Source organism: Rattus rattus, chromosome X, assembly GCF_011064425.1.
Source record: "Rattus rattus isolate New Zealand chromosome X, Rrattus_CSIRO_v1, whole genome shotgun sequence".
NCBI lineage: Eukaryota > Metazoa > Chordata > Mammalia > Rodentia > Muridae > Rattus > Rattus rattus.
In genome coordinates, this window is record NC_046172.1 from 24757315 (window position 1) to 24780354 (window position 23040).

The 23040-nt window shown below is 40.6% G+C and overlaps 1 protein-coding gene across 1 annotated transcript in view; it reads left to right on the plus strand.

Annotated features, from left to right (window-relative positions):
• The window catches only part of Ace2 (angiotensin I converting enzyme 2), a 45804-nt gene extending 24693 nt beyond the window's left edge, over positions 1-21111 (plus strand). Inside the window, exons 9-17 of the mRNA XM_032890254.1 lie at positions 1153-1379; positions 4013-4157; positions 5625-5723; positions 6851-6973; positions 7377-7572; positions 12105-12205; positions 15165-15281; positions 18153-18347; positions 20199-21111. Coding sequence (XP_032746145.1) covers positions 1153-1379; positions 4013-4157; positions 5625-5723; positions 6851-6973; positions 7377-7572; positions 12105-12205; positions 15165-15281; positions 18153-18347; positions 20199-20307 — 1312 coding nt within the window. The 3' untranslated portion in view covers positions 20308-21111. The remainder of the gene's footprint in view (positions 1-1152; positions 1380-4012; positions 4158-5624; positions 5724-6850; positions 6974-7376; positions 7573-12104; positions 12206-15164; positions 15282-18152; positions 18348-20198) is intronic.
• Positions 21112-23040: the final 1929 nt, after the last annotated feature.

The window sequence follows — 23040 nt, forward strand, 5'->3', positions numbered from 1 at the left end:
CCTATAAGAGTCGAGGCCAGTAGTCGTTTCCTGTAATGATAGTAAAAAGTTCAGGCTTTGAAAACCTCTGTTGCAATCAAGCAGCTCTGTACTTGTAGCATTAAAAAGCCATAAATGATATGTAAACAAATGACTGGTGCTGTGTGCTAATTAAGCTTAAAAACAGACAAACAGAATCCCCCAAAACAGGCAGCAGTCTGTAGGTGGTCAGTCCAAATCCTCCAGTGAGGCTTATCTGTGAGAAATAATGAGAGCATATTTGTGTTTCCTAGTCCAGAATCTTCTATAAAATAGAGAGTAGATATATAACAACTCTTATAGCTGTTAGGAAAAAAAAGACAGAGAGAAACAAATTGAGAAAGTAAGTTGTGGTCACATTGGGGTGGATAATGGAGGTTGACCTTATTCTAAACTGTGGGGAGTCTCTAAAGAGTGTTTATCAGTATATGAGGGTCACACAAACAGAACGGTAGGGAAATCTATTTGGAAATCTTTGAAAATATAATACTCCTTTCTAAGTGAGCATGTGCGTGTCAAGTGGAGAAGGACCACCACGTGTTTGCATAAGGAAGTTCTGTTCTCACTGGGTCACAGCACTGTGGTACACAGACAACATTTACCTTTTGTCCGTAAACACCATTCCTCATTGACTCTGGTGACTCATCTCAGGTGGTCATGGTCTTCTAGACTTCTATGATGTCTCTAATAGCACTTCCTCTATGTACCCCCAGTCTTTCCAAAATTTTAGGTACTTGAACCTCCTCCGGTTTTGGCTTTGATTTCTTTCTTGCTACCCTGCTCCTGCTTCTTGGGCCATCATGTCTACCTTTGTGATGTACATTGGATATTCAATTCTAAATGTCTAGCCCCTTCTTTATCCTGGCTGTACATAGTCCTTAGAGAAGATCATGTCTGTATTCACCTCCTCACTACTCATGTCAGAAGTATGTAGCATAGAACTCTATCACATTCTGTTAGTGTAAGAGCACAAAAACAGAACTTAGCCCTTTATATTGAGTGAATGGTTCATAAGGGGCAAAAAAGTAAAACTTCAGTGATGAATAAGTCTTCATGTAGCCTATCCTCACAAAACTCTTCTAGAGGGATAAAAGGAAATTAAGATTCGCTTTAATCTTGTTCACTTCTATGCAGAATCAAGATGTGCACAAAGGTCACAATGGACAACTTCTTGACAGCCCATCATGAGATGGGACACATCCAATATGACATGGCATATGCCAAGCAACCTTTCCTGCTAAGAAACGGAGCCAATGAAGGGTTCCATGAAGCCGTTGGAGAAATCATGTCACTTTCTGCAGCTACCCCCAAACATCTGAAATCTATTGGTCTTCTGCCATCCAATTTTCAAGAAGACGATGGTACGCTTTCCTTTGGCTTGTTTTGTCGGTAATCTGATATGGAGAAATATATTTAATATCATCTATAGAAAAATGCTTATTTTACTCTATGCTACCTAGGTAAAAAATGCTTATGGGACTTGCTACTGGTAAAAAGCTTTCCTTTCCTTTTCTTCCTTTCTTATTTTAAGTGTGGGTCGGAGTCTGCCAACTGTGGTTTAAACAGGAATTAAGTGATATATGAAGGAATGCCCTACAAATGATCTAACAGAAGCTTGGTGGGTTTTTGAAAGATGCGGAAATAACCCACAGAACTTAGATGGTTTGTTAAAGGGCATGAAGCTAATCAATTCTTGGATTTTAAATAGTTGGCTATCATTTTAGGTTAAAAACAAACAAACAAACAAACAAACAAACAAACAATTTTCCCAGAATGTTAGAGTAGGAACCTGTCATTCTGAAACTATTTGTACAGAGAAGAAATGTGAACAGAAGACCCATCCTATCCCTTAACACCAGCGCCCATCTTTTTTTTGGGGGGGATGGTGGATTTGAGGAAACAGTACAACTTTTCAAGAGGCCCAGATTATCCAGTGAGGTTGCCATGGCTTTTGCTTCTTTTGTGAATTTATCACCCCTCTTTTTACTAGTTTTTAAAAAGCTTCTATAATTTATTTATTTCAAAAAATAAATATTTTTATTTATTTATCATATATATGTATATATATGTATGTATATATATGTATATGTATGGCATGCATTTCATTCTTATTCTCCATCATTTTCTTTCTTATTCCTGTCTCCTCTCTCCAAACTCAGGCTTTCCAACAAATGTCCCTCCCATTTTGTGTCTTTTTGTTTGTTTGTAGCCCACTGCATTTATTTAGCATTTGATCCAAGCCTTGATTCTCCTGTAGGAAACATCTCGTCAGTGAAGTCAAGGTCATAAGTTCCATCCTCGTGTGCACAATTCTCTTTGTCTTGATCTCTTGCTCTTAGTGATCTGACAAAGGCCTAGTAGCAGCCAAGTAGAGACTCATCGTCATGTCTGAAATAGTCACTATTAGCAAGACAGTATTTAGTGGTGCTTTTTGATGAAGAAAGCATTGATGGGAAAGGCAGTTTATGGTAACCTTACTTACTTCGTAATTTTAAAATATAATTCCTTCATGCCAATGAACAGACAATGATTTGTTTTATGTTTTTTTTTTTACATCTGCCTTGAGAATGTGCAAAGATGATGAAATCGTTACATTTCTCATGATGTCACACAATGAAAGCACTAGCTTGAAAAATTTTTTTCTTGCCTCTGGCTTTGATTTGTAAATGATGTTAGATCAAATAGAATCTTTCATTCTTCTCTTTCCCTTCATCTTGTCCCTCTCTTGTGGAGTTTGTATGTTTTGTTGTTTGAAGACAAGGGTCTTCCTCCGTAGCCATGGATGTCCTGGAACTCACAGCCATCTTTCTTCCACAGCCTCTTGAGTTTGGGGATTCTAGGGATGAGCCACAGCCTGTCTCTTTATTTTTCTAAACAAATTTAATGAGCATCTACCATGTGTGAGGCATTTTTTCTTAGATACACAGAGTAGATAATAAACTCTGCATTCATATTGAGCTTCTGTGTTGTGTTGGACGCAGCCCTACTTCCTCTTTAGGCCAATGAACATACATACCTTGTAAAAGCATCCATTTGAAGTACATTGTACTTTTGATTATCCAGTGGATGGTACACTCTAGAGGTGTCCATTTGATTTTTGTGTGGTTAAATTTATTTTGGCATACACACACATACACACACACACACACACACACACACACACACACACACACACACCAGTCAATGTTAATGGAGTATCATGATGCTATGATACATGTATAAACCATGTACTGTTTATATTACAGCAAACTCATTTACCTCTACAAATATCATTGACCAAGAGTGAAACTTTGAAGGGTCCTTTCTTCTAGCTTATTTTCTTTAGTTTTCAGTGCTGGAGAAGGAATTGAGGGCCTCATACTTGTTAAGAAAGCACTCTGTCACTGATAGACATCTTTCTGGCACTCTGTCACTGATAGACATCTTTCTGAAATGTACGAGACATTGTCGTCATTTATGTAGCCAGTCTATTGTGCAAAAGAACACTATTTTAAAAAAAATCTCCCCGCCCTGGTTTACAAGGTTTAACCACATCTGTTTAATGTTTGCTTATTTACTAAGGACTCACAAAAGAGCATTACAGAGCAGACACTGGACTGGGTATACAGTCTTGAATAAGACATTAACAGACACTGGCTACATGCAGCTCTCAAGAATAAACAGTATGCCTTGGAAAAGAGATGAAATTGCCCTAATTAACTCTGATAAGGGGATATTTAAAGAAGGCAGTTGTAACTAGTAAAAAGTAAGGATTAGTTAACTTACTTGGGTTTACTTACTTGGAATAGGGCTTTCGCCTATTCCAAATCCATCATCCGAGAAGATAAACATATAACACACACTATTAATGTCCCCTGCCAATATTTTTCATGTAATTATCCTGTAGTAAGTCTATTTTGGGGAGGAATAATAGCTTAGGATTGGGAAAGTTCTCTTATAAAACTCATGCTTTTATTTCCATCCTAATATTTGGTCTTTTCCATTTTACTTTCAGAAACAGAAATAAACTTCCTACTCAAACAGGCGTTGATAATTGTTGGAACGCTGCCATTTACTTACATGTTAGAGAAGTGGAGGTGGATGGTCTTTCAGGATAAAATTCCCAGAGAACAGTGGACCCAAAAGTGGTGGGAGATGAAGTAAGTCAATGACTTTGCAATCTGCAAAATGTTTCCTCGTGGGTTTAGTGTTTAATTAAAAGCTTAAAACACATTGCTAGCCTACACACACACACACACACACACACACACACACACACACACACACACACACACACACACACACACACACATCGGCAGGAGGCTAACATACTAAGTCATCCCTATCAGGGTCTCAATCAATGACAGATGGGCCTGTTGGTGGATAAATCCTTGGCTCCTCTGCTTTCCTGAGTCATGTCCACGGAGTCCCAGACTTCGGGGATCATTCACATTGGGTTTAGAATGCGGATATGTTTTGATAACATATCCTTTGAGGAGGAGGCCTACTTTCCTTTCTCAGCCCTTTGCTTATGGTTCCTAAAATAGTTTCCTAGGATACTATCTCAAGAGTCATTTTCCAAGAGGTAAGACAAGAATTGTGGAATTAACTAGGGGTGTTTCTAATGTTTGTGTATAAGCAAAGCTGTCCACAAAGAGCTAAAGTTGCCTACAAAAATATCAACAATAAAGGACAAAACTATATTCCTTTTACCTAAAGTCCAAAAAGTCTTATGTGGCTTTTCTACCTATTTTCTGACTGGGTCCCTGCTAATTTATTTAATTATCATAGAATCAGATCTTTAAAGTAATCCATCAATGTATTGATTGCTCATTTGGTCACTTATCAATCAGAAGAGAAGTTTCTCCTTAGTATTCTTGCACAGACTTATTACTAGAACTCGAAAGATGACTAAGACACAGTTGCTTCCTCTCAGAGCTCTTGTGTCAGTGACAAGGAAGAGTTTACATGTGAAAAGCCACACAGCTCAGGGAGAGAAATGGTAAAGAATTAATGAAAGCAGTGTATATAAATAGGAGGCCTCCGAGGGACAGGAAGGGGAACAGTGGAAAGGATGACAGGATCTGATAATAAGGAGTTGAAGATGACAAAGTATAGTACATAGAGGTATGATGTCACAAAAACCATTATTTTATATAACTAATAAAATGTAAGAGAATAAAGCATTACTAAAAGAAGACCCAGATGCTGAGGGAGCTTAAGGAATTAACTCCATTGGAAAGTGGTTGGTAGGCTTTCCAAAAGAGTAAGAGTTCAATTTTACAAAATTCTGTCCAACAGGAGTACATAACATATGATGCCTGAGAGGAATTTATAGGTTTCTCACCGCATATTTATAGGTATACAATGTACTTTATGGACTTTCTTAACTTAGTGTTTTAGAAGAGATATATAATTTCCAATGGTGGGTTTTGGTTGAATTAAGGCAAGATGAGGCAAGTGCACAAAACACTTTGCTTTCTGGGTTTTACAATGATTTTGTTTTAACTGATAGTCAGTTCCAATATAAATACTATTGCCAGGTGAAACTGCTGTAGTTGAGCTGAGATCTCCCGTCTCATGATGGTCCACCCCTAACTAATGCATACTTCCCTTTTCTTCCCAAGGCGGGAGATCGTTGGTGTGGTGGAGCCTCTGCCTCATGATGAAACATACTGTGACCCTGCATCTCTGTTCCATGTTTCTAATGATTACTCATTCATTCGGTAAATGACAATTTTCTCCTCTCTATTTACTATCTAGGGCTTAAAGGATAGCTGTAACTAATAACAGAAACTTAAATAGGGGTCAATGAAGTGACCATTACAAGGCTTTTCTATCTCCCTCCTACCCAAAGTTTAATGTAGACTATCAGTTATCCGGGTTTAAATAAACTGATGTGGGAGATCTTTTTGCCCATTGTTTTAAGGATTGTCCCACTTTTGCTTTGCCTTAAGCTGTGATACATACTATGATCAAAAAAAAGTAACTTGGGAGAAGACGTTTTTGTCCCAATCACAGTCTGTCATTGAGGGAAGCCAAGACAGGAATTCAAGCAGGGTAGGAACCTAGTGGCAGGAACTGAAGCAGAAACTGGGGAGGAACCCTGCTTATTGTCTTGCTCTTCATGGCTGGCTTACCTTGTCTTCTTGTACCTTAAAGGACCACCTGCTCACGGGGTAGTACCTCGTCCAGTGGGCTGGGGCCTCCCTGGGCCCTCCGACACCAATCATTTATCCAGAAAATATTTCACAAACTGGCTTAGAGGCCAATCTAAATAAAGCATTTTCTCAATTGAGGTTCCTTCTTCCTAGATGACTCCAGCTTATAGCAAGTTGACAAAAAAACAATAAACACAAACAAACAAACAAACAAAACCTTTCAGTCTATCTTATTGCTAGCAGCGTTTATTATGCATCTAAGGAGTGTTTTTATTATCGTTGACTTTGTCTGTTTGAGGCAGAGACATACTATATGCCCCAGGCTGGCCTTAAATTCCTGAATGCTGGAATGCAGGCATGTGCAGGCCTCACCTTCTGGATCTGTAGAAATGGGGATGTATTTACCTGGCGTGAGGACTAGCTTGATACCACTTTATAGGAAAGGGCTATAAATAACTCCGGCATAGCAATCCAAATGTGAATAACCTGTGACATAGTAGAAAAACTGCTCTATCACTAAATATATGCAATACAAATATTGTGTGCTGCATCTGAAAAGTTCATGGCGGAGAAAGACTTTTAGCCGATACCTGTGTTAATTACTTAGGTCAGGGATTTCCCTGGATCCATGACTCTACTACAGCCATAAAACATGAGCCTTCTTTGTGTTTGTTTCTTTGTGACTTGCACAGATATTACACAAGGACCATTTATCAATTCCAGTTTCAAGAAGCTCTTTGTCAAGCAGCTAAACATGATGGCCCTCTACACAAATGTGACATCTCAAATTCCACTGAAGCTGGGCAGAAGTTGCTGTAAGAAATGCCTCAAAATGCTGAACTCTTAGCACCCTATATTACTAATTTCCATGCCCTGATTTAAATTATTTGCCTCTCTATCCCTCAACTCCAAAAAATTAGAACTTTGAATTCCCTCCCCACCAATCATTTAAATAAATGTTCAATTTGGAATGAGACAGGAATCTTGGTCATGAGATACCTGGATGGGCCACCTCTTGTCTCTATGTGATAACTTCAGGGCTCTCTTTTGAACAATTGGAAGCAATTTTGAATCCCTCTGAAAATATGCCTTATTTTCACAGTCTGCCAGAAGAAACTTCAGGCAATTCCAACAGAAGTATAAAGAGTATAAGTGCAAAGGTGTGCCCACCTGGAACCCTTAAAAATGACCCACATTCTGTTTTCTTTTTGCATGTAGCAATATGCTGAGTCTTGGAAACTCAGGGCCCTGGACCCTAGCCTTGGAAAATGTGGTAGGATCAAGGAATATGGATGTAAAACCACTGCTCAATTACTTCCAACCATTGTTTGTCTGGCTGAAAGAGCAGAACAGCAATTCTACTGTGGGGTGGAACACTGACTGGAGCCCATGTGACTTCACTGACTGCACACACGTTGTGCATTGTTCCTTGTTTGCTTCTCTTAGTGTCATTTAGCTATAGCCTGGCAGGGGTTGTGGCACCGCTCAATCTGTGTTCTTTAGACTGTGTCACAAACTCTGCCAAGTGTTCTTATTAGTTTCACCTTCACATTAAGAGTCTAGCACTTTCCTACTGCCTTTGAACCTGGCTCTTTGCCCTAGATTGCTTTCCATTGCTGTGATGATGACACTATAACCAAAAGCAACATGAGGAATGGGTCTATTTCAGCTTATAGATTACAGTTCATCGTCAGGCACTCAAAGCAGTAATCTGGAGATTGGAATTGAAGAGGAGCCATGGAGGAAGACTAACTGGCTTGCTCTCCATGGTTTGCTCAGCTTGATTTTTCCCAGGGATGTCATTTCCCACAGTGTGCTGGGACCTCACACATCAATGATTCGGGAAAATGTCCCACAAGCCCATCGAATGGAGGCATTTTTTAAAATTAAGGTTTATCTTCCCAGCTAACTCTGTGTCAAGTTGACCAAAAAACAAAACAAAAACAATAATAACAACAACAAAACCTAACTAAGACGCTCTTGTAAGACAAACGCTGTCATCAGTTAGACCAGGTGTTTCTGACAGTCACTTTCATAACTCTTAAACCTTGTTTCTTTTGCTGTCTTATGACCAACGTTAGAATGCCTCTCCCAGCTCCTCTTCCACCTCCACTGTTCAATCATGGGATGTTTAGTAAGGCAGTTATCAACATTTATGTCTGGCCACCTGCACAGCCAAGTAACGTGACTATGCTGTATCCTTTCCTTAAGTGGTTTGTCTGTATCAGGAGTTTTCTCCTCCGGGTTTTGGCATGCAAAAGGCATTTTCTTTGTGCAATAACTAGTAGAATTTTATCTATTTTTCAGCTCCATTTTTCCCCCAACTTCCCCTTGAGTATTACATACTTTTATCTTAGCATTGACCATAACCATCCTTCAGAATCACCTCCTGGTTCTTCTGGGTTGAATCCCGTTTCCTGGGTTCCATATCTTCTTTCCAGGTTTACGTCTTGTTCTGTTGAAGAACAAGTTCCAATTGGCTTTCTGAGTAAGCGATGATGGTGTGCAGAACCATGCCATCTCCAAAGTGGCTTTAACCAAAATCTCAGTACCAATTTCCCATTCTCTTTCCACCTCAGCTGCATCAGAATCCCAAGCTTTCTCTGGGGTTCTCTCTATTTTGACCAGTAATCTCTGTGTACACATTAAGCAGTGACTTATGAATCTCTCAGAAAGCAGTTGCCAGTTTCTCATCATTTCTCGTCATTCCTCATTTTGTAAAAGCGGTGTCTGTACCCTTTAAAAGACCCCATTGCTATTACCTTACTGCAATCTTGAAAAGGGAGAAAAATCAATGTGTGGTCAGTCTGTCATCTAAACCAGCTGTCTGAAATTTCTCTTTAACCAGATGCCGACCAAAGCATTAAAGTGAGGATAAGCCTAAATCAGCTCTTAGGGAAAATGCGGTGGTATTGTTCTATATAATTGATTTTATTTTCCTCAGTGCATTCTCTTCCTTGGAAATCTCATTCCAGTGTGTGGCCTTACTTTTAAGAAGAAGGCCACATGGTTCACTAAAACTGTAGACTCACCCTTCGCCGACTGACTCCCTTCTTCCTCTCTCCTCCCTTCCATCTTTTCTTTGTAATCTATCTCTCATTGAATAGGCAATATCTACTGTTCACTCGAGTGCGTTGTGAAGATCTGCACTGAAACATCTGTACTGTAATTGTCAAACAGCCCCCTCCCCAATTGACTCATCACCATGACTTGTATTGAAAGACAAGGTCATGGTTATAGGATGAGGGGTTGTTTCTTTTCTTAGGTTTTTGGTTGATTTTGTTTCCTTAATCATTTACATTCTTGTTTTATTAACTGTCTGGTTTTGGAAAAAAATTTCAAATCTTGGAGCTTATTTTAAAAGTGTAGCATCTCAGGTCCCAGCCCTGGACTTGCTTAATCAGGATTCCTACTTTTGTAAGCCCTCCATGTGGTTTGCATGCATTGGAGTGACTGGGAAACTCAGAGTCTCAAACTTGGCTCAACATTGGAACCACATGGGAAGTCTTCAGAATCTGAGAGCATGGCTACACCTCCAGAGATGCTGGTTTAATTGTTCTGAAGTGTGGCATCGTGATTTGAGCATTCAGAGTTTTCTTTTCGTTTGAGTCTCACTGTGTAGTTACAGCTGGCCTGGAACACTATGTAGATGAGATTGACCTCGAACTCCCAGAAAGACTTCTGAGTGCTGAGATTAAAGGCATGCACCACCATCCCCCAGCCTCATTAAGAGTTTTTAAATCTGGAGCTAGGGTGATGACTTGGCAGTTAAGAGCACTTGTGGCTTTAGCAGAGAATCCCGGTTTGCTGCACCCCCATGGTGGCTCACAACTATTTGTAACCCCAGTTACAGGGGTTCTTGTGCCCTATTTTGATCTCCACAGACACCAGGCACGCACATGGTATGAGCAAAACACTCATACACCTAAAAATAAGTGCATTTTTAAAATGTAAGGAGTTTTAAATTTTCCCAGAAGTTCTAAGTACAGGCACATTTGAGAATCATTGACTTAAAGATTTGTACACTTTTGTGTAACAAAATATAATTTTTCATTTTATTTATTTTATTTTTTATTGGATATATTCCTTTATTTGCATTTCAAATGTTATTCCCTTTCCCAGTTTTCCTGGCCCATCCCCTCCCCCAGTAACAAAATATTTAATAGAAAATCTTATTATTTATAGATTTAGTTACCATTCTCCCCCGAACATCTATCTCACTTGATCTAGCCCTGGAAAGCACAAGCCTTTAAGAAAGACAATTTTATTAGTATGTAATAATTGTTCAAAGTGGGATTCATTGGGAGATTTTCATACATTTACATAATTTACTTTGATGATAATTCGTCCCTTCATGTACTCTCTTCCCCACCCCACCTTCACTTTTTCTCTTTCTCTTTCCAAATAGTCTCCTTTTCAATGGCAGCTTTGATTAGGAAAGGGGAGAGGACATGTTGCCTCGGGGAGATTGGATGAACAGCTTGGGTGTGTTCTGGAACCCTGGGACAATCAGATAAAACAGTCCAATGTGCTACAGAAGAGTGACGTGTCAGTGTATAGATCCAAAGACTCAGTTACTACCTCTCCATTTCCTGAAAAGTTAAATAGTTCCCAAGACTTGACAAATTTTGCTATATTTTATAGATAAATAAGATACCAATATACATAACACAAGCATTTCAAAGTGAAAATACAAGAAAGCAATTTCCCCCTCTTATTGACAATAGTCTTTTCTCATACATTATATTCTGATTAGAGTTTCTCCTCACTGTTCTCCCGCTACCCCTCCCATCAGGATCCACTCCTTTTCTGTCTCTCATTAGAGAAGTGCAGGCTATCCGACAGCAATTATAGAAACACAAGTCCATTGCTTCTCAACTCCAAGTTCAAATTCGCATTTCTTAATGTGCACTGCAGGCTCACAAGAATGTTTATCTTCGTCATTATCTTCATTATACTTTGATTAGCTCTTCTTTGGCTTAACACATTGAGATTACTCCTGGTAGATCAGGAAACTTCTCGAGTCTCTTGTCTGGCATTTGCATCCATGTTCCCTTTCCAGGCAAATTTGATGGTGTGACAAAGTTGATCATTGATGAGATGTACTTTCTGTGCCCATGTGCATCAGGGCCAGAGTGTCTGCCCAACTCAAGTCATTTTAGGGTTAGACATCAACTGGAACTATAGCATCATCTTAAGAATTTAGCTTTTCAGTGTTTTAGAATATGGAAGTCCTAGCCAGAAAATTACTAGGAACAACATTTATATATGACTATTGTTATTAAAAACCCTATATTTTACATATGGGCAAAACCAAGCTTGAGTGAAAACAGTGTATTCCTAAGCTTTAGTATTGCTTTTTCTCAGAAAGGGAAAGGAGAAAGGAAACTCCTTTGTCATTTATTGATCTCTACTGCCATCCACTGGAAGAAATAGCGAATGCCTTTACCTCTAATGATGGTGGTAGTGCAACATGCACGTCCATGTATGGTTCAAATACCTGAGAACTTCTATGGAAACAGTAAAAGCTAGGGTGAGCTGCCTACAAAATACAGACAGTCCATGCAAACCATGCAGCTTTGGGTTGTCTCCTATCTATAAATCTATCCTCAGGGTTCGTATTTCAATCCATGTAAACCAAAGTGAAAGGACCGATGGACCCCTTGGTTCCTGAAGCAGGGATGGTTGCCTGACCAGCAGCACTAGCACCGCATGGGGTAGTAGATATGCAAATTCTTGGTTCTTATCCTAGATTGTCAAAATCAGAAACTTTTCATATAAAGTTAATAATCAATTTAATCCATTCCAACCACCAAATGCTGATGCCTGCTCACATTGGAGGGCAAAGACTTGATGGCCAGAATCCTTGGAATAGTGATGAGGACTTTCCCATTTCCCTCTGTTCTATGCCCCCCATTGAGTGTTGTCTTTCCTCTTAATTTGCAGTATGAATGGACCGACAACGAAATGTACCTATTCCGATCATCTGTTGCCTATGCCATGAGAGAGTATTTTTCAAGGGAAAAGAACCAGACAGTTCCTTTTGGGTAAGTTGATTTGCTAGATGATGACGACGATGATGATGTTGGTGGTGGTGGTGGTGGTGGTGATGGTGATGATGATGATAGTGGTGGTGGTGGTAGTGACGGTGATGGTGATTATTATTATTATTTATTAATTTATTCACTTTACACCCCAATATCAGCCCCTCTCCTCCAAGTATCCTGTCACACAGGTTTTCCCCGACTCCTCCCTCCCCTTCTTTCTTGAGAAGGGGGGATCCCCCCATGGGTATCACCTTGTTCCAGACTTGTCAAGTCATTTCAGGACTAGGCAATTTGATAGGTTCTATACATAACTCTCTGCTTCACTACTCTAGAGCCTGAGGAGACATGCTTAAACTTTCTTCAAATCAAATCAAGGAGTCTATTCAAGAAGACTTTAGTTTCTATATTTTTTGAATGATGATTTCATAAATTTATATACTGCATACTGCATTTTGTAGTGCTCTCATGGGACTCCCACTGAACCCTTCTTCTTCCTCCTACTCTTGTACCTCTTTTTCTTGAAACTAGATCTTGCTTTTCTGGTGTGTTTGGATATTCCATGTTTGTTTTGATGGGAGAATTGGGCTCCGATGGTGCCATGTAGTCTTGGTTTCTGTTGCTTGGGTTCCTGCGCTTGCCTCTCGCCATCAGATTATCTCTAGTGTTACTTTGTTCTGCTATTTCTGACAGTGGCTAGACTGTCCTATAGGCCTGTGTGTCAGGAGTGCTGTAGACCTGTTTTCCTCTCTTTCAGCCAGTTATGGGGACAGAGTGTTCTGCTTTCGGGCCTGTAGTTTTTCCTCTCTACAGGTCTTCAGCTGTTCCTGTGGGCCTGTGTCTTGAGTTCACCAGGCAGGTCACTTGCAGCAGAAAAGTTGATCTTACCTGTGGTCCAGAGGCTCAAGTTCGCTCGCAGGGTGCTGCCCACGGGCTCTCTGCGGCGGCAGCAACCAAGAAGATCTGCGCTGCCCTTTCCGGGAGCCTCCATGCACCAGGGTTCCAGATGGGTTTGGTGTTTTCCTCTGGAATCAGTAATGTGTGCAGAGAGCAGTCTCTTCTGGTTTCGCAGGCGTGTCTGCTCTCTGAAGGTTTAGCTCTCTCCCTCCCACGGGGATTTGGGTGCAGAGAACTGTTTATCCTCGTCTGTTTCCTTCAGGTTCGGGCGGTGTCTCAGGCAGGGCTCCTGCGGCTCCTGGGCCCTTCTCCACGGGGAGCCCAGAGGCCTTATACAGTTTCCTCTTGGAGGCCAGGGATGTGGGCAGGGGTGAGCAGTGTTGGTGGGCTCTGCAGCCTCAGGGTGGACCAGGAGGTCTGTCTCCCATGGGGTCTGGGGGGCAGAGGCTGCTGCCTTGTACCTCTTTTTCTATTGTTGTCTTGTTTATTTGGGATCTACTGATCTAAACTAGGGTTGTTGGCATAAGCATAGTCTAGAATTTTATTTGGCATCCTGGAATTTGGGTCCCTTCCTTTTAAGATGTTTGCGGTTTAACTTGTAGATGGCATCAACATTTTTGTTATTAAACATCTCTCTCTTTCTCTCTGTCTCTATTTATCTATCTCTCTGTCTCTCTGTCTCTGTATCTCTCTGTCCGTCTCTCTTTGTCTCTCCCTCCATACACTCTCATCCCACCATTAGAAGTAAAGTAGGGAGAGAGAGAGAGAGAGAGTGAGAGAGAGAGAGAGAGAGAGAGAGAGATAAATGTTTGCTATAGAGGAAAACACACAATAGGACAGAAAGAGGAATGAGGCTGGGGGAATGTTTAACTTTAAGTGAGTTAGCAATTAGAAAGGACACCACTAACATTAAGAAGTAGGGAGAGAAGCAGAAAAGTCAACAGTGCGGACAATGGGAGAAAGTGTTCAGGCAGGGCAGCAACAGGCACAAAGTCCAATGAGGTAATAGCCATTGCATGCCAAAGGAACAGCAAGGCCATTGTGGGTGGGAAAGCACCTACTAGAGGGCAAATAGATGATGGGGGTCAGGACAGTGTTAGGGCGGGATAGGTGGGTAAAAGTGAGCACAGAAAGTTCATTGTGGCCTCAAGACGTAGGCCTTTGAGACGGTCAAGTAGTTATTCAAAGACTATAGATCTCCACATGATCTACCTTAGTTTTTACTAGGATCACTCCAGGAGCTATGTGAGCATTGCTTTGTCACACTGGGTAGTGATCCCTACTTTTACCTGTATCTGTAGATGCTACACAACACTTGCTGGATAGAGTCAAGGCAGAGAATGTTAACATTCTATCTCTGACTATGACACTGAAACATTACTGTCCACCATGCTCTCATATTCCTAGATCATCAATGACTCCCTTCCCCCCCCTCTCATTTGTTGAGACAGGGTTTCTCTGTGTATTGCTGGTTATTCTGGAACTTACTCTATGAACCAGGCTGGCCTTGAACTCATAGACATCTCTCTGCCTCTGCCTCCTGAGTGCTGGGATTAAAGACATGTGCCGCCACTGCCTAGCATTCTTGATTCTCTTAGTGTTTTAGGTTGACATTATAAAGAATTGAACAGATGTAGGTTTTATGTGGTAGTTGGGGAAAAAACGATATCAAAAGGTGATCTCTCTCTCTCTCTCTCTCTCTCTCTCTCTCTCTCTCTCTTGCTCGCACTGGTTCTGTTTTTAAGACAGAATTTCTCTTGTAACAGCCCTGGCTGTCCTGGAGTTTGATTTGTAGCTTTGTCTCCTCAGTGCTGGAATTAAAGCATGCATCACCATGCCTGGGACGTGGGCTACTACAACTCTTAGGCAATTGATTCTTTGTGCTTTGGATAGTGTAAAGACTTTTAGTCAATTCTATCCTTCTACTGTTTTCCCTATCCTGTGTCTCCTCATTCAGGAACTTTGTTTTACTCTCCATTCCACTGGCAGGGGGAGTACTTCCTTTCTTTACTGTGTTCTCTCATTAGGAAAGAAGAAAAATGTTTCTTTTGTTTTCCCCCCACAGGGAGGCAGACGTATGGGTGAGTGATTTGAAACCAAGAGTCTCCTTCAACTTCTTCGTCACTTCACCCAAAAATGTGTCTGACATCATTCCCAGAAGTGAAGTTGAAGAGGCCATCAGGTGACATTTTACTTTCAAACAAACCATATAAAGATGAAGGGGTTAGCTAATGCCCCAATAGCTTACATTCCCTGCAATATTTTTGTGTGCTGGACATTGTCCAAAGTCATTTATGTCTTTTACCTCATCTCAAAACATGGGTTATTCTTGTGGCTGAGGTGATGAGTGGTATGTGTGGTATATGTATGGATTTGCGTATGGGTGTGTACCTGCGACATGGTTATACCTGTAGAAGCCAGAGGTTGACATAGCTGTCTTTTTTGATTCATCACCACCTTGTTTTTAGAGACATGGTGTCTTACTAAACCCAATGCTAATCAATTCAGCTGGGCTGGCAAGTGAACTTCTGGGATCTGCCCATCTCCCCCAACTTGCAGCATTGGAGGGGAGACGTGCTAGGTGCTACGACACCCAGCTTTTTTATACGTGTGCTGGGCATCAAAACTCAGGTCCTCATGCTTGGACAGCGGGCATTTTACTGGCAGAACCCTCTCTTGGGCTGCACAAACTTGGATTTTAATTCTATTACAATTCAACAGCAGGAAACTGCTTTTCATTGGGGACTGCCTGCGTGGAGGCCTTTAGACAACGGTTTCAGCATAAGCACTTGATTTGGGAGGCCGTGCTGAGAAGCGTGGACTTTTTCCTACCGAAACTGTGGACAGAAAACAAAGACCTGGTGGATGGTGACAGATTCCAAGATCTCAAACAAGCTATCATCGTCAGCAGCTAGAGTCTCTGCTAGGCAGTCCTGTCAGACAACTCTGGCATATGGCAGAATGTGCACCTGAAATGTCTCAGCAGAGAACTGAGGGAGGTCAGAGTTTGACCACTTCTCACTAGTCACTGGCCAAGAGGTCTTTCTGGTGATACCCATTCCCTAGCCTCTCTAGTTCGACATTGGTCTCAGATAAAGCAAGGGAAATCATCTTTGGTTAAAGGAAGCTTGACTAGCATGCTTGAAGTGCAGACAAGAAATGGGCACACACTGCCACCATTTTTACGGGGACGTTATGAAAGAGTTATTGAACCGCCCAAAGCAGGAAATAAGGAAGGTAAATATTAGGTTCTTTTTACACCAAGAGAGGAATTTACCATGGAGCAGTGATCACTCATAAGAAATAACCTGTTCAGACTTCCTCGGCTCTTTTAAACAAGATAGTAGGAATGGAAGATGGACGGTTCTCTTTCTCACTTAAAAAGGAGGGGGTTGGAGGAAGGAGGCTTAATGAATTTCCTGTACCTGACAGCTCACTAGATGGCGATATTGTGCTATACCAGGAATTCTATTTACCCTTCAGACCAGATTGCAGAGCTGCTGAATAGGGTGTGCCTAGAAAATTTGGCCTGATTGAGGTGTGTGAATTGTGCCCAAAGATTCATTCTCCTCCTCCAAAAAGGGTAATATCAGTCTTAGACAAAATGCTGGCTGAGATTGTCATAAAAGTGCCGTCTTTTCCTGGATTCCAAGGTATAAGCTACTGGGAATCTCAGACTTTTTTTTTTTCTTCAGGAAATGACTCTTGTAAAATGACTTGAGAAACTCTTGAGGTTGCCAGAGCTTGTGGCTAATTCTGTGTGGCTATTTGTCCTCTCTGATGGAATCTGACCTTGTCACCTGAGCTACACCCTTCAATAGGAAGCTGTGGCGCTAGACACTTTAGTCTATGAACCAAAATGTCCCTCCATTATATTGTTTTTGTTGTAAATCATCTTCATCCTTCCTAGTCTGTCAACTTCACCTACTTATCATCTTAGTGCTTGAGAAATGCAGAGGTCTCTTCCTCATGTTCAGCTGCGATGCTGCTTTCAAATGTCAGTTCCTTTTACTTGGACAGCTCCTTCAGTGATTTGAGTAAAGGATAAGATTCATTTATAAAGAGGGCTTAGTCAATTATGCTTTTCCGCTGTTTGCTGTAAGGTCATTTAGAAAAAAACAATTCATTTTTTTTGAGACAGGGTTTCTCTGTGTAGCCTTGGCTGTCCTACAACTCACTCTGTAGACCAGGCTGGCCTCAGACTTACAGAGATCTATCTGCCTCTGCCTCCTGAATGTTGGGATTAAAGGCCTGCACCGCCACTGCTTGGCTGTCTGTACTTACTTTAGATGTACGCTGAAGGCCGAGAAATTCTTTCGGAACATGCTACCTTTACCTTTAAAATGCAGAACCTATATATGATAAATACTAAGCTATTTGTCCATTCTAAAATTTTCTTTTTATAATGAAACCTATTCATTTGTATGATAACTTTATTCTCTTAACGTTTTAGTGTGTGAGCCTACATGTTTGTATGTGTAGTGCATGTGAGCAGTGCCTGGGAGGCAATAAGAAGAGGGCTTTGCATCCCCTGGGGCTGGAGTTACAGGCACTTTTGTGAGCTGCCCAAGCCCAGGTCCTCTGGAAGAGCCATGCAAAAACTCTTAACCGCTGAGTCATCTCTCTAGGCCTCCTTCCCTCAACCCCTTTATACATTTTTAACTCAAACTTCAAATGAGGCTGTTGATAAACCTAATTCGGGTTACCAGGTATGAAAGAAATGTCACTGTCAAATCTTTATATGTCTTCGTTGACCCAATCTACTTCAATTTTATTGTTATTTTAGGTGTATATTTTTGTGGCTTTGAAAAAGACTGGCTTGCTATGTTCCCCTGGCTGTCCTGGATCTCGCTATGCAGACCTGGTTGACCTCAAATTCGTGTAGTCCTTATTCTAAAACACTGGCTTTACAGGCATGCGCCATTGCACAAAGTTCTGTTGTACATTCTTATGACAAGATTCCCTTTGGGAACCCGGATATAAGGAGAAAATAACGGTGCAGAATTTTATTTGATCTAAGCATCCCCTTTACTACATTCTCTTTTGCAAATAGGATGTCTCGGGGCCGTATCAATGATATTTTTGGTCTGAATGATAACAGCCTGGAGTTTCTGGGGATCTACCCAACACTTAAGCCACCTTACGAGCCTCCTGTCACCATATGGCTGATTATTTTTGGTGTCGTGATGGGAATGGTAGTGGTTGGCATTGTTATCCTGATCGTCACTGGGATCAAAGGTCGAAAGAAGTAAGTGTCCTTTCCTAGATGTATCTGTCTTTTTAGAATGCATGAATTGGAAAAATTTCAGCAAATAGCACTCTATACACACAGGACAATTACTTATTTGTACACTCGTCTACCTAAATATTCTAATATATCCTTTAGAAACTTAGCAGATGTTAGCAGTACTTTGCCACCCTAGCAAGCTCACATATTAGATGTCTAGCCTGAGGTTTATTGGAATGCTGTAGTCAAATGCATTCTCTCCACAGTGTCACATTCTGACTGCAAACTCAGTAAAGCATTGTTCTAACCGATGAGTCTTGCTTCATCCACAGAGGACTGGCTGTCATGGAGCATGAAGCATAATGTCACCCAAACTACTACTCTTCAGTTACGTTTATTCCTCTTTGGGAAACTCAAATTTATCATTTGAGCTCATGGCCAGGCACTCTCTAATTTGTTCTAGAGCTGAGTTGATTGAGGGTTTTAATCACCAGAGACCTGACTTCTAGTTCCTGACTTGAGAAAGTATTGACTCTTGTTGGATTTATCAAATAAGTTAGTATTTTGTATCACCTGACAACATTATATGCATGTTTCCAGTTGTTTAAACATACTCTCAGTTGAATCTTTTAAAACAAATATTTATTTTATATATGGGAGCACACTGTGTGTGTCTTCAGACACACCAGAAGAGGGCATCAGATTCCACTACAGATGGGTGTGAGCCAACATGTGGTTGCTGGGAATTGAACTCAGGACGTCTGGAAGAGCAGTCAGTGCTCTTAACCACTGAGCTATCTCTCCAGCCCTCAGTTGAATCTTTACACAAATTAGTCTATTTTATTTAATTTTCTTTACTATAGAGAGCTCTCAATTCTACTGAATAACTTCATTTGAAAAAGCAATGCTGTGGAGATGGGTAAAATCACTGCCACACAGGTATGAGGACCTGAGTTTGAATCCACATAGCCAATATAGAAACCAGATACAGGATGCAAGCATCTGTAATCCCAGAACTCTTCCAGGGAGATGGGAGTCCGAGGCGGGAAAATCCCCAGAAGTTTGTAGGTCACTTGGCCACTTAGCCTGGTGTACACAGCAGAGACAACAAACGGATCCCATCTCATTCACAGTGGGTGTTGAGAATCAGTGCCGGAGGTTGTCTGATCTCCACACGGGTGATGGAGCATACACACTTACACACATGCACATGTGCACACATACACAGATGGGCACAAAACACTTTCTAGGCAGTGAAGTCAATGTGATTAAAATTCTCAAAAATACAAGGGAGTCATAGAGTTCCTTTTTTTTCCTGAGTTTTGTTTTAACCAAAGTTATTAGTTTTTAATATATAGGAACTATGGGCCACATATTATTTACCACCTAGTATGTTTTAGAGATATTTTGAGATTTTAAAAAAATTTCCCAAGCAATATATTTTAGAGATTCTTTCAGATTGGCTGTGTAAAGCACTTCTTTTGCCGGGTACGTTCCTATTTTATAGCAATGACCTCTCCCATGGTTACCAAATGTTTGTGTCTATTTTTAAAAAAATGCATTGATTTCAAATAGACAATTTCCTGTGCATGCTAATGTTTGTGCAAGATAAATCCCAGCAGGTGAAAGGCTGCTCAACTTGAAAGGTTGAAAGGTTGAGATCAACATGAACTTTTAATTTTAATCCAAACTTCTGAACTGTTCTCATAGGGGCAGAATGTATGTATAAACATAGCACCAGCTTATGAAAGTTTCTACAACTCAGCATCCTTAGCACAGGGGACCATCAGACTTTTTGATAGTCATCCGTTGGGTCAGTGTAAGTGTCTTTCTAACATCACTTTATTAAGGTGGCTTTGTTTTATTCGACAGGAAAAATGAAACAAAAAGAGAAGAGAATCCTTATGACTCCGTGGACATTGGCAAAGGAGAAAGTAACGCAGGATTCCAAAACAGTGATGATGCTCAGACTTCATTCTAGAAAAGCACTCGTCATTTTACTGTATGCAAATGCTAACTTCATAGTACCCAAAATATGAGATTATATCCATGTCCTTAGCCATCAAAACTATGATCTGTTCAGTAAAAGTTGTCCAAAGAGCATCAGACTTGAGTGGACATCTTCACTGACATTGCTTTCAGTATTTATTTCTACCTTAGGACTTGACATCTCTTCTGTTTATTAATAGGGATGTTTATCTTAGAGTAAAAGAGGGAAATGTGCCTTTGGCCTCACAGTCCATCCAGGGAGATACTGTCGGGCAACTGGAGTTAGAAGATGAAGTGATGTATCTTGGGAGGAGGTGTTGGCATCTGGCCTGTGAACTGGTGGGACTGCTGAGGTTGAGAATGGTGCTCGCTGTTCACTTGACTCCAAGTGTGGCATCACGCTCTGTGGCTTCTGCATTAATTCACTTCAAATACTGTAGGGATCTGTAGACAGTTATACTTGAAATGGACTGTCCCTTCTTTGGAGGTACAGCTTCAAAGGAGAAAGAAGTCGGACATCAGGTAGATAACATGACCTTTTTCTCTTTCAAACTGCTTGAACAACATCTCTCTAACAGGACACAGCTAGCACAGGAAACTCCATGAACCCAGAGCATGCCTGACAGAAACTTGCTTCCATTATTCTCTCACTGTGGAGTAAGGGAAAATTCCAGCTGAATGCTCACCCTGTGAAATGGGAGCCCAGTCTCTGAAATTGTTTGTATTCTCTCACAGGGTCTGAGCAATGGTGAACACAAAGCAGACCTCAATAAAAACTTATTAGATTTGTACTCTCCTCTGGTCTTATGTGTGCCAATGTGTCTGTTGTTTCTGGCTTTCATTGTATGGACAAATTTGTCATCTTGGACCAAGAAATTATAAAATCTGTTCAAACGATTGGTGCTCAGATTGTATGCACTGAGAAGTTAGGAACCAACACCCTGCCGTTATTAAATATAACAATAATATATACCCAAGGATTGATTAAAACTATATAAAATTAATTAACATGTTCCACATGCTATGTTGGAGACTCCATCATAACAGTGTAATGTTAGAGTGACTTTGTGCTTAATAAATTTTGGTGTGTTCATGGTAATGTTGGGCCACCAATCCATCAAAATCAGGCTGAGTCATTTGAGGTTATTTAGTGTCTTTGCATTCATATAATACACAGGTAGCAAAGAAAGAATGCCTTTTTTCAAGAGAGCCATTTCCCTCCCATCAAGCTTCCACATCATTATCTCTCTTACTATCTTGCCTCTGGGGCAAGCAAGAATTGCTTTTCTCCCCAATTTACACTCTCATTTAATTGATACCATTTTACCTTGTGTATGACATGACTTTTCTAATACAAGAAGATCTTCTGCAAGCGATTATTTAAACAGCCATTGTAGGCAGGTCTCTGTGAGTTCGAGGCCAGCCTGGTCTACAGAGTTCCAGGAACAGCCAGGGCTACACAGCAAAATATGAAAAATAAATAAAAATATTGGTAGATATATAAATAACCCTTGCAACTGGTGTATTCACTTTACAAAGCCCTCAGTCTGTTTCTTAGTTCAACACTGTGCAAAAGGAACCTTTATAAGAACCAACTGAATCATCTAATATCTTCAAAAGAGCCTCTCCATTCATGGTAAAGAACCCATCTGCACATAACAGTCTCCAACTATAACATGGAAATTAGAAAAGTTGCTTTTGCCCCAATTTAATTTATCCCAGGTAAGTCCTCATTTTGCCTACCAAGTGATGGTTGTAGTCGTTCTCCTATGCAGTAACAGCCTCCGAGAAGATAGAGGCTTGTAAATAGATACTCGTGTACCTAAACACAAGATGGTAGTTGACAATCTCCCATCCATGTGATCCATGGGCCGAATTATGCCCATTCCCTTGAGTTAAAAATAAGCATTATAATTTTTACTGGTTGGGAGAAAAGTAGAATAATATTTCCTGCTACAAGAAAATGATATGACATTCAAATTTCATTGTCTATAAATGAAGCTTTATTGCTACACAGCCATGCCCAATAATTTTCATATTATCTAGAGCTGCTTTTGTGCTACAGAGCTAAGGTGAGGGGTTGACTTAGAGAAGCTATAGCTCACTAAGTCTCTTGCAGGCAAACATTGCTGACCTATGGGAAATAAGGAAGCAAGGGTATACATGGAAAAGAACAATTGGAATTCAGTATATGAGAGGGTTTGGAGGAAGGAAGGACAAGGGGGAAATTAGGTAATTATAATCTCAAAAAAAAAACCCATTTTTTAAAAGGTAAGGCCTTAATCTAGGTTCAACCTATGTTTCTCATACACTGACTCCCAAGACAGAATTGAAACTAAGAAACTCAACTTTCTAAATCTACCATGTCGGAATCTTTTCCTTTATTAGCTCAAGCACATGCAATACCAATTTTCTAGACCTGTGTTTCACTCTTGACAGATCAGAAATGGCTCCTTGGCAAGACTGCTGGACTCCACCTAGCAAAGACAGTGTGTGAATTCCTCTAACTTACCATTTGAGAATCTTTATTGTCATATAATTTTCCCCTTACATCACTTCTCAGAGTGTATGTAGACTGTGGGTTGAAGGTTATAAAAATAATTGCTGCAAAACACAGTTAAGTGGCATTTCATATGTTATGCATATTTCAAAACAGCATAAATAATATTCCTCTGGCACTGTGGTCCCAAGTGTACTGATTCTCTCACAGACCTCTAGTAGTGAC